The sequence below is a fragment of the Stenella coeruleoalba genome, assembly GCF_951394435.1.
Source record: "Stenella coeruleoalba genome assembly, chromosome: 2".
In the NCBI taxonomy this organism is placed as follows: Eukaryota; Metazoa; Chordata; class Mammalia; order Artiodactyla; family Delphinidae; genus Stenella; species Stenella coeruleoalba.
In genome coordinates, this window is record NC_137147.1 from 36,980,598 (window position 1) to 36,993,127 (window position 12,530).

The 12,530-nt window shown below is 37.2% G+C and overlaps 1 protein-coding gene across 14 annotated transcripts in view; it reads right to left on the minus strand.

Moving 5' to 3' along the window:
• SYNE2 (spectrin repeat containing nuclear envelope protein 2) overlaps positions 1–12,530 on the minus strand; it is a 330,405-nt gene that overhangs the window by 135,729 nt on the left and 182,146 nt on the right. For all 14 annotated transcript variants that reach the window (XM_079912180.1, XM_079912173.1, XM_079912176.1 and 11 more), the window contains exons 49-53: positions 12,041–12,363; positions 9,961–10,105; positions 8,880–9,098; positions 3,714–3,979; positions 2,076–2,244 (exon numbers count right to left, since the gene is read on the minus strand). In XM_079912180.1, coding sequence (XP_079768306.1) covers positions 2,076–2,244; positions 3,714–3,979; positions 8,880–9,098; positions 9,961–10,105; positions 12,041–12,363 — 1,122 coding nt within the window. The remainder of the gene's footprint in view (positions 1–2,075; positions 2,245–3,713; positions 3,980–8,879; positions 9,099–9,960; positions 10,106–12,040; positions 12,364–12,530) is intronic.

The following is a 12,530-nucleotide window of genomic DNA, read 5'->3' on the forward strand; positions in this document are numbered from 1 at the left end:
TGATCTACGTACTCCTGCACTAATTATAAAGGAGAAACTCATTTGTTTGGGAAAGTTTCCCAAAGATCAAGTGGAAAAATACTTCTTGACTTTACTGTGGCTTTTTGGGTTTTCTTTTGTTTTTACAGTAGCTGTTGAGTAGCATTATCTATGTTAATGGATTGAGTCACCACACTGAAGAATGATTACAATTTTGAATGACTCCCCGATGTGTCACTGCTTTCCTTTTCTTAGCCCTCAGCAGAGAACAAGTCTAGAGGAAAAGTTAAAGAATAGTGCCATTCAGAGAAAGGTAGGGTTTGAGGTACAGAGTGCTCCTCGTTTATCTAGACTTAGCCCTGAGTACAGGTCTTCATTCAGAGCTACACTTAGATGGCTTCCCCATGAAGACTGCCTCTGTGAGGGAGAGTAAGTTTCCTTTTGCAACATTGATACCAAAAGCTCTGGTGAATAACAGCATGCAACTTTTGGACAAACTGCCAAACGTCAGTTTTGCCTGTTACCACCTAGTGGAATGAGAAGAGATTGTTCGGAAAATGACCCCTAGCCTATGCACAGATAGTGTGATATAATAAATACATTTAGCCTTCATCCCGGTTCCCCGCACAGCTTTTAAAACCCTTGGAATTTCCTGCATAGGGGTGAAAGGAGTGTCTTTTGTTATTTATAACAAGTCTTTTCCAACCATACCTGAGTTTATGGTAATGAGAAGATTCTTGGTGGTGGGGCTGGGGGGGATGACAGCTTCAGGATGGGGTTGGTGCCAGAGGAACCAACTGTGTGATTAGAGGGCTAGAACTTTCAACCGCACTTCCAGACCTCCAGAGGGGAGAAGGGCTGGAGGTTGAGTTAATCATCAACCGTCAACGACTCAATCAATCACGCCTATTAATGGAACCTCCATAAAAACCCTTAAACAAGGTTTGGAGAGCTCTGGATTGATGGACACATCAAGGTCCATCAAGGGAGAGTGGCGCACCCAGAGAGAGCATGGAAGCTCCACATCCTTCCCCCATACATGTCTTCCACTTGGCTGTTTCTGAGTTGTAGCCTTTATAATAAACCAGTAATAGTAAGTAAAGTGCCTTCCTAGTTTTCTGAGCCATTCTAGCAAATTTATAAACCTGAGGATGGGGTCGTGGGAACTGCTGCTTTATGGCCTGTCGGTCAGAAGTACGGGTGGTGTTTCTATTTAAAGAGAAAAAAGTGAAGTTCTTTACTCGGAATCCAAATACTTAAAAAAATAGATTTCATGTCTTAAGGAAAGTATGATGGAAAAGCAATTTGACTATTTTTAACCAAAGAATTTTCTTCTATGGAGGCATATGATTTTGTCTCTCTGTAATCAAGATTATTCTAGTTTATATTTACATATCAAAGTAAAATCTGTTATTTGTATTGTGTCATTTTCTATGCAATAGCTTTTGAAAGGTAACTCTTTTCTGTTTGAACATCTTTTTAAAGTTATGAAGGACAACATTTACATGAGTTTTTTGAATAAAGCATTTCTCAAAATGTTAAAAAAAAAAAAAAAGAAGAAGTACAGGTGGCATCTGAAGCGGGGGCAGACTTGTGGGACTGAGCCCTTAACCTAGGGGTCGATACTAACTCTTTATAGTTACTGTCAGAATTGAACTCGTGTCCCAGTTGGTGTCTGGAGAGTTGGGGAATAGGCTGGTGTGGGGAAAAAAAGCCTCACACATTTGGTGGCAAGTGCTGTGAGTAAAGACACTTCTATCCCTCTCAGAGTCTAGATATTCTATCCTATAAAGTGAGCAGTCCTACATACTACTCAAGAGTGGTCTGAGACCCCTGTACACCAAACACACTTGACATGTGGTTGGAAAAGGGCTGCTGGCCTACCTCCTGACCTAGTCCCAACTCTGCTCTCTGTACTCCAGCCATATTGATCTCCTGTGGCTCTGCCCACACCATGCCACAGGGCCTTTGCCCACATTTTCTTCTTCTTCTAGATTCCCTCTACACTAGCCACAGGGTTACCTCTGCTCCAAGAACTTTGGACTCAAGATTTCAGATCTGTATCGGCCACATTCACCAGTTCATTCCTCACTTACCTCAAGCTGTTCTGCCTTTTCTGGGTGGTCTTGTAATTCCATATTTTGGAAAAAGGTTGTAGTCTGCTGAAATGAATTCTTCAAAGTAATTATTTCTTTTGTAAAGGCATGTCTTTCTTGGATTTCATTCTGTATCAATTCCTTATTTTTTTGAGCCTTCTGGAAAAGCCTAAAATATAGCATCAGAATAAAATTGTTCCTCTATCCTGCTTTTCTGTGTAATAGTTTTATTTCAACAATTAATATAATGTCTGCATAGCTCACAAAAGGTTTTTTTTCCTGAGAGAAAAGTACCAGTTTTCAATGGTTTATATACTATATATACAAACATACATCAAATTCTATCACTCCATCAGAAAAGGGGGGATATATGTATACGTATAACTGATTCACTTTGCTGTACAGCAGAAACTAACACAACATTGTAAAGCAACTATACCCCAATAAAAATTAATTTAAAAAAAGGGAGGAAAAAAATATCTCTAAAACTTTCATCCCAAAATATCTTCTTTTCACACTTTACATTCCAATTGCCATATTTTTTTCCTTGTAATCCTTGAGTTCAATTGAACGTGACTCAGAGGTGTGAATGAAGTCATGCGTGGGCCCTTGGAGCCATAGATGATGGAATTAGCCTTTCTATCCAAGCTGACCTCATTTACTGTGGATGCAGCCATCATATTATTGGAGGAGTTTAAGTAGGGAAAATCTTTCCTGAGAGCTATCTGGTAAGTATTTCTAGCTATAAAGATATTAGTGATATATCCTTTGACCTGATGATCATACTTCTTGGCATCTTTCTCAATGAAGTAATCACAGATGCACAAAGAGATTCTAGCATAAGAATATTCATTACAGTGTTTTTATAAAAGTAAAATAAATTACATATAATTTAAAGGTTCTATATTAGGGACTTGGTTAAATATACATTATAGCATATCCACATGGTGAAATATTATAGTTATATTTTAAAGAACATTTAATAGCATAGGAAAATAAATATAATATGCTTATAAATGGTTCAGCAGAATATAAAACAGTATAGTACTATGATCACAATGTTTTTAAAAGTACAGCCATAGTAAGAAAGATGAGTGATTGGTAGTGACTGTTGATGAGTGGTAAAATTAAAGGTGGTTTTTATATTAATCTTTACAATTATCCACATTCTCTAAACTTCCTATAATGAACATGTATTACTAAGTTAGAAAAACAGTAAACATTAAAAAAAATTTGAAACACCAGGAAAATGTGTGCTTGTTTTAATTATCGTTAATATTAATATTTTCCAAAATAGATAACTAATGAGAACCTACTGTATAGCACAGGGAACTCTATTTAATGCTCTGCGGTGACCTAAATGGGAAGGAAATCTAAAAAGAGAGGATATGTGTATAAGTAAAGTTGATTCACTTTGCTGTACAGTAGAAACTAACACAACACTGTAAAGCAACTATACTCCAATAAAAAAAATTAATTTCCATCATTTTTATACCTATCAGTGTTGACACAACTTGATTCTGTCATATCATTTGTCATTGTTCTAAAATATTTTTTTATTCTAGAAATTCAATATTTTCTCAATTTTTCCTGAGTTTGGTCAAGCACATTTCCTTAATAGTTTTTCATAAATCTTACTTGTGGCATCGTTCTTGCATAGACATAATCTCTTGAGATGCAGAAACAGTCCCCATAGGTCTTAAGCCTTCAGGAGTGTTCTGGATATTTTTTATGCGCTGCAGAAGTAGGGCCAGTAACAGCTGCTGCCTCTCCACATTCTCTTCATATTGGCATAAACAATCCAGCAGCTCCGAGAATTCCTCTGTGGTGGCTGCCTCTTTTGTTTTGGAAATTTCAGGGAGTTCTTCTTGAAGATTATCTAAAATAATTGCTTCTCGTTCAATCTAATTCAATAAGCAAAAAAAAAAGAAAAAGAAAAAACAGGGAGCTAAAATAAGTAAAATATACTCTTACCACTTCAGGACTCAGCAATCATAATTTTTACATACTGGCTCTTCAAAGGATTCCCAAAGCCACATCCCAGTTCAAGGTCATATTTGTCTTCCTACAGCTGGGAGTATTATCTCTCCACTATCCCAATCCCATAGTTCCCAGCTACTGATCATGTATATGTGTGATTAAAAAGAAGTATTGCTGGGCTTTCCTGGTGGCGCAGTGGTTGAGAGTCCGCCTGCCGATGCAGGGGACACGGGTTCGTGCCCCGGTCCGGGAAGATCCCACATGCCGCGGAGCAGCTAGGCCCGTGAGCCATGGCCGCTGAGCCTGCATGTCCGGAGTCTGTGCTCCGCAACAGGAGAGGTCACAGCAGTGAGAGGCCCGCATACCGCAAAAAAAAAAAAAAAAAAAAAAGAAAAAAAAATGTATTGCTGTTATGAGCTGAAGGAAATGCTACTGAATATTTTCATAATTTCTTTCTCCTTCCAATTTCAGTTGCTTTATTAAAGCAATTATTTCTCCTGACTGAGATACCTCTAAGTTAGTTAGAATGAGCTCCACCAAACTGCATCCATGAAGTAGAAGAGGTTGGGCATTTTTTCTACAGGTCTCTTTTCTTTCACATCCAATGCTCAAAAAAGTAAGCCCTCAATACCCTGTCACTCACTTACACCAATGGGAAAGCAGCCCAAATTACTGGACTGCTCGTGTCTTTCTCAACCACAGCTAAATGCAGAACTCAGAAATATATAACCTATCAATAATAAATAAAATATCTAGAAAGTGGAGTTCTACTGCCCCTGAAACTCAGAACCAAAGACAGAAAATCAGATCCCTCTCATTCCCTCTTCAAATCCTCTGGCGCTCTCCTCGGCAGCACTGTGCCTTTACCACATTCTGTCCCAGCATTGCCAACATTCCTGCTCTACGTTCAGACAGAGTCAGCCATCCTGCAATCTTGACATTACTGAATGTCACAGAGGTCAACTACATTTATGATATCATGCTAACTGAAATGATAAATGAGGACCTGGATGCCCAGTAAGACATGCCAGAGAGTGAGATATAAAGCCTATGAGAATTCAGGAACCCCAGCATCAATTAAGCTCCCAGGGGGGCCAGTAGTCTGGGGCATGCCAGGGGACTTCTATAAGGTAAAGATCAAGTTGTTCAGTCTTGCACCTCTGTTGCCAAGAAAGAGGTGCGGCACTGGATGGGCCTTCTGGGATTTTGGCGGCCGTGTATGCTACACTGGTGACTATTGCTCAGATCCATTCATCAGAACGCCGCCAGTGCTGAGGAGGCAGCGCTGCAGGACCAGGCTATGGCATAAGCTGCCCTGTCACTTGGGCCATAGGTTGCAGCTGGGTCCCCAATCACTAGAGTCCATGGGTACATGTGTACCCAATCTACATGTGTAGATTGGCCCCTCTCCAAGAGACCCAGTTATGGAATTTGTGCTTTCCAGCCCCTCAAACCTAAATTCAGTTGAACTGAAGTCCTAGTTCTCAAGCAGGCAGCTACACTTCCACCAGGGAATGGGATTCAGGTTCTACTGGGTCATTTTGCAGTCCCCTCACTCCCCCACCAAAGAACCAGCATGCAAAGAAAGGAGTTGCTATGTTGACAGAGGTAACTGTCCACCTAGGGTTTCCAATATACACTGGGGTTGAAAGAACTATGTCCGTAATCCAGGACTTAACGGAGCATCTCTTGGTGCTTCCATGGCCAGTGATAACCATAAATGGGCAACTGCAGCAACCAGGATCCAATAAGAGTAAAGTGACTAAAGGCTCTAACCTTTCCTGTGTCAGTTCTCCTATCTCCCATTCCTGTTCCCTTGGATCACTTTCCAAAATAAACCACCTGCTTACAAGCCCCTGTCTCAGGTTCTGCTCTCTGCTGTAAAGCTGTTAAGTCATTAGGAGGAGAACACAAGGGGGAAGAATACTTTTTTTTAGGACAATAATTTTATCCAAAAGCCAGGCAATTCTTCAAATTGTGAATGGATAAACTAGCTGCTGTGCATGAGTCTGACAGACTATTACTCAGGAATAAAAAGAAATGAACTATTGATACAAGCAGCAGCATGAATGAATCTCACATGCATTATGCTTAGCGAGAAAAGGCCAAACTCAAAAGGTCACAAACTATCCGAGTCTGTTTATATGACATTCTGAAGATGGCAAAACAGATTAATAATTGCCACAGGCTGGAGCTGACTACAAAGGGGCATATGGAACTTTCTTGGGTGGTGGAAATGTTCTAAGTCTTGATTTCATTGGTGGTCATGTGACTGTATGCACTTGTCAAAACGCAGCAAACTTTATACCAAAAAGAATGATGGCAGCCCCCAAATAAGTAAATAGTTGCCACAAAGATTATGCATTCACTCTTCAGCCCCTGGATGATTTTCCTTGGACAGGTTATAAAACTTTTAGGTTCACAGTCAGTTATAAAGTTGAGTCTAGAAAGGGAGAAGGAGCCACAGTTGTTCCAAGAGTAAACACAGAGACAGAAACAGAAAAACCTGTAAGCAGCCAAAGTAGAAACTAAAACAGGAGAGACTTCTGGATCTTGGGTACAAGGGGAAGAAGACAGCCTTACCCCTCCCATATCTTTGAAGACATGCATTTATTCTAGCACATTGTGATCAGTGAAGCATAAAATGATGATCCTGAATAACCAGAAATGAATAATTAAATCAAGCAGATTCTGCTTAAGAGGGAGGTAAGATTTTAGGGGGAAAAAAACAGTAAATCAAAATTTAAATTAATTTTTGAATTTGTAAATTTAAACAAGCATTTAAGTTTTCAAAAATCTACTTACACAAAACCTTTCTTCATAAAGATACTGGATTGTTGTATCAGTACAGACGTTTTTAAAAACAGAAATTCATTTTGTCACACGTAAAATCACCAAGCATGCCAACAGAATCTTGCATGTACAGGTATTTAGATGATATAATTTTTATTGAATGGATAAAAGCTATTTTAAAATCTTACATCAATTTTGGCATGTGTAAAAATCATTTAAGTTGACAGTTTAGTGGTTAAAAACAGAGTGTACATTTGAATCTTCTATCACTTATAAAGTTGAGCAAGTTAATCTCACTGTGTCTCATTTTCTTCATCTATAAAATGAGAATGATAATCTCATCCTCATAGGATTCTTGCGAGGATAAATGTAAACACATGTAAAGTGCTTAGAACTATGCCTGACACGTGCTCAATTAAGTGCCCATTAAGTGTTAGCAGTTGTTGTTATTATTGTTATTACGTGAGAACATATTTTGTTGGTGTTATTCTTTGAAAAACACATTTTGTTAGCAGACATTGTCAAATGCTTGTATGGATAACTACAAAAATAACTACTATTACATAACTACTAAAATATGATTGCCAGTGGGTAGAGGGCAAGAGAAAGATAATGTAATAAAATAAAAAGAACAATAATCTTAGGATTAGCCTAAACCTGGATGTGAATAAGAGCTGTCCCTCAACAAATACTAAGTGCCCACTAAGTGCAAAGCCCTGTTCAGCTTCTAAAGTCACAGTGTGAGCAAAATAGATGTGGCCCCAGCCCATAGTCCCAGTTTAATCACTAGCTCGGAGGCTTGTACCAACTCAAATCTCTCAGTGCCTCAGCTTCTTCATATAGAAAATGGTGTTAATAGGTAACTCTTGAGGGCCATGCCGAGATTCAGCAGCATCATGCGTGAACTGCCGCCTTCTTTTTTTTTTTTTGGCCGCGCCTCGCGGCTTAGTTCCCTGACCAGGGATGGAACCCGTGCCCCCTGCAGTGGGAGTGTGAAGTCTTAACCACTGGACCACCAGGGAATTCCCTGAACTGCCTTCTTAGCACAGCACACAGGAACACACTGCACAGAAGGACCTCAGTAAACCGTGCCATTGTGGATGGGAAAGAGCTGGAGGCTAGCGGCCCTGCTAAAAGGACAATTTACAAAGTTCCTTGGAGTTTTAACATTCAAGAGACTATTTACTAACCAAACCCCAACAGCACCATCAAAATGATATTCATTTTCAAGAATAACAAGTTTTAAGCAGGAAAATATGATAGTGCTAAACATTTAAATCCTAAGGCAAGGTGACCTACTGCTAATCTAGTATTGATTATATTTGTCTTAAGTAAATTCAGCAGAAATTTTAACAGGAATAAGAGAGAAGGGTTTTCATTTAATGTTCTGATTTGTACCTCATTTATACCTGGTCCTTTGGAAAGATTAAAGAATACCCTAAGATATTTTTATACTATTTTAAATCTTCTTTCTAAATGTATGGGATGCCTAAGGCCTCAACCATGGTTAAATTAACATCTGTGATCGATATATATTATGGAGGTTTTCTTTGAGACAGTCTTCAGAAAGAACATCATACACATTTTTAGGTCATACTTATTAACAATAGTAGTTAATTTCCACAGTTAACCACTGTAATTAATTTCAAAATTAATTGGTTATTATGAATATTACCTTATTCTAACCTCTAGTGTGATGGAGAGACATTTTTAAGAGGGCTTAGCTTATCTGCACGATAAAGATTTTAAAGCTCATATAAGCAAGTAGCCACTTATTTCTAAGAATTATTTGACACCAAAAAAATGCCACTGTCATGAAAGAATTTGAGTCATTCTTGAATAATTCCTTGGAGATTATTTTGCTAGGACCTGACCTCTATAAACATTTACATGTTCCATGCACGTGATGTAAACAAATGGTGCAGGTTGAGGACTTGTTTTATATTTAAAAAAAAATGAAAATAATAAAACAATTTAAATGACATGTGTTAGTAAACTGTACGGTTTGACTGTTGCAAATGAAACACTTACTTCTTCATGGATAAATTTCCACTCCTGCTTCAGTTCTTCACACCACAACTCCCATTCTTTAACAGCTTCCATCAAACTCAGCCATCTCTCCCATAGAGCAGATGTGCTTCTGAGTAAACAGAGGCTGTCACTATCTGTGCACATGGGTCTCAAGTGTCTGAGGACCTGTCGTACTTTCATGAGCTCTTCTTTGGCTGACGTAAGATTTGACACCAAGGTCTTAAGAAAGAAAAGAAAAGGAATAGGAGGGATAGAAGTTTTCTGAATTCAGAACTATCCTGAAACTTATAAACTATTTTAATCTTGAACAATTAATGTTTTAAAATCATCCATGAGTATTACATCATCCATTTTTTAGTCCTTTTGGAAGTCAATTTGAGACAGATGAGAAGCATCTAGGTATTATTATACTACACATGAATTTGGAACTATGGGGACAAATAATGACCTATCAACCAATTTTTCTAAGTAAAAATGTGTTTTCCAAAGTAAATATCCTAGAAGTTCACTTTCTTATTTTAATGTAAGTCTCGTATTTGACTAGGTAGCTAATTTGTACAATGCTTACTGTAATCAACCACATACACATTATTTATATTTTTTGGTTTTGTGTTTGTTTTGTGGTAGATGATAAGCACAGATGATTTAGAATGTCCTCATCCAAATGCTAATAACATAATACCATATACTGTGACAGATGAATATATGCAAAAACTAAAATTGTTCAGTAATAGGGTATAAGAAGTAACTGGAATTTAGCATTTCTGAAAGTTACATTAAATGCTCTGTCATTGATCCAGCGATGTCCAACAAAACAACATGCAAGGTAACGCTTTAGAAAGAATGATTAATAAGGACAGGAACTACTGGGGAGAAGACTGTCCTGTGAACCCAAATGATTAAATTTCTCAGAACCAATGCCTCATTTCCCCCATGGCTTTTGGTTTAGGAATTTTGTTGAGTGTACAACTCAGGATGAAGATTTCTGTGGGTCATAACAGAGCCACATCCCGTGATGCCTCCACCTGCTTTCTGCCAATTTTTTGTACATAGTGTTACTGAGATTTGCAAGTTCTATTACCTTGCTCTGTTCCAAGCGCTCTAAAGCTTCTTTGTATGACATTGGCAGTGGGGACATGGACTGCCCAAGAACTGTCTCCATCTGGCTGAGGTCAGTGCAAATTTTCTCTTTTATTTTTCTATAGCCTTTGTAATTTTCAAGACACCTAGTGAGACACAGTTAGAAAAAAAAAGTAATGTTAAATTTTATTTAGTACAATAAATTCTGAACTTCCCAGAATGCATTCTGAACACTTAGTAAAAAACAGAATGTAATTCTCTTTTTGCTACTCAGTGTATTTCCACAAATATTTATTGACTACCTCCTCCTCAAAGGACCTGCATGAGACTTTTAATGCAAACTTTAACAGGCAGATAAGACTGTTTCTAAAACACCTAAACTGGAAAACTGCATTCTTGAGCACTGCTAATAAGGTGTAAATTGGTACAATTCTTGTAGAAAACCACTTAGTCTTAAAAATGCTCATATCTTTTGATCCAACTTCTGCAATTAATCTTAAGGAATCAATCCTAACGTAAGAAATTTATCCTATACCTTATAAAACCTTTTACACAGTAAAATCTTTTTACTTATTAGACTGTTAATTAAAATGGCAAAAATCAGAACACACTTTATGCCAACAAAAGATATGGTTAAGTAAGTTACAACAATCCGTTTTATAAAATATTATATAATAATTACAATTGCTTTTATATGAAGTTTTGTTACAATAAGGAAGAGTTCATTTTATAAAGTAAAAGCAGCCTATTTTTATATAGTACAATGTTGTGCTACATTAAAAAAAAACACTATGAATAAAATTATGTATACAAAATAGATACAACCTAAATCCCCCACTGAAAACAATAAAAAATTAGGTATCAAAGATATATTTTTAAAAATTCTTAAAACACAATAATAAACTGGCAAAGAATTAAGGAATATTCAGAGGCCCCAAACTATGTAAAAGTGGAAATACAGAGAAACAAGCTAAGCTCCAAGGCCAGTTTTTCACTTTGAGGACATTTGTGAAGTTTCAGTTTTGTTGACCTTCACCTGGAATGCTGGGGACAGAGGATAAAGCCCGGAGCACACCCAGGATGGATGTTTATTAGGACATGCCCTCTGTAAAGATAATTTGTAACACATATAACACAAAGACCAGCCTCCAAAATGTAGAATAAATCCCTACAAATCAATAAGAAAGAGCAAGACAACCCAATAAAAATTGTCTTGAACAGGCATTTTTCAGAAGATGAAAGATGAAGAAATATTCACAAAAGAGGCTCAAATTCATTAACAGTAATAAAGATGCAAATTAAAACCACAATGAAGTATCACTTAACCATCAGACTGGCAAAAATTAAATCTCACAACATTAAGTGTTGGTGAGGATATGGGACAACTGGAACATTAATATGTTGCTGGTTTGAGTAGAAATGGGTAAAATCATTTGGAATTAAAAATGTAAGATGTGCATACCTTTTGACCCAGCAATCACAATCCTAGTTATACACCCAAAGGAAGCTCTTGCATTTGCAAATGTTCCTAGAAGCACTGTTTGTGAATGCAAAAACTAGAAACAACCCAAATGTTTACCAACAGCTGGGTGAGTGAATATTTTACTACAGACAAAAACATGAATAAATTTCAGGATCATAATGGTAAGTTTGAAAAAATGAAGTCACAGAAGAATACATATACATGAAAACAGGACACAAACATGTAGTAAAAATATTTTTAAAAGCAAGGGCATGGTAAATAAAAAACAGGATAATGGTTACTTCTGAGAGGAGAAGGAAGAAGTACCCAAGAGAATTCAAAAATCATGATGTTTATCTTTGAACCTTTGGGTACAAAGGTGTTTGTTTTATCATCATTCTTTATACCATACTCAGACTTCTATAAACATTCTGTTTTAAGTACTCAATATTAATTAAGAAAAAATGAAATAAATGCAATAGAATATTTGCCATGGTTTTCCTTAGTGATTTTTTCTTACTTTTATATGTTTTCCAAATTATTTCTAATGTGTACATGTTAATTATAAACAAATCTATATTTTGTTCTTAAAGCATTACCTTTAGAAAGAAGTACCTACCTTTCTACTTCAGCTTCCTTTACTTTGGCTGCCTCCCTCATGGCTGAGTCCTTAGAAACTAATTCCTGTAAAGTACACTCAAGTTGTCGTTTAGCTTCTGGGCTGCATATAGTCCCCAAATTCTCGGTGAGGTCCTGGATGTCTGCTATCGTGGACTTCAGTTCCTCTTGTTTGCGGCGAGGCATCTCTATTGATTCTTCTGGATTATCGAGGTCTACTCTATGGGATGCAATGATGGCTTCAAGGGCAGTGATGATCCCCATGGCCCTGGCGACTGCTTCATTATAGCGTGCCATATTTCCATAAGCATCATTCAAGACATTCTGGTGAATGGAAGATTAAATGCCGGGATGAAAACTGTCAAACTTTTGTCATTCTTGAATTTTTGTGATACATTCATAATATGTCTCTGCGTCATAAAGAATGAGCATCTCACACTTATAGTTTAATAATATTACACTAATAGTTAAAAATGAATAAGTTTAAACTA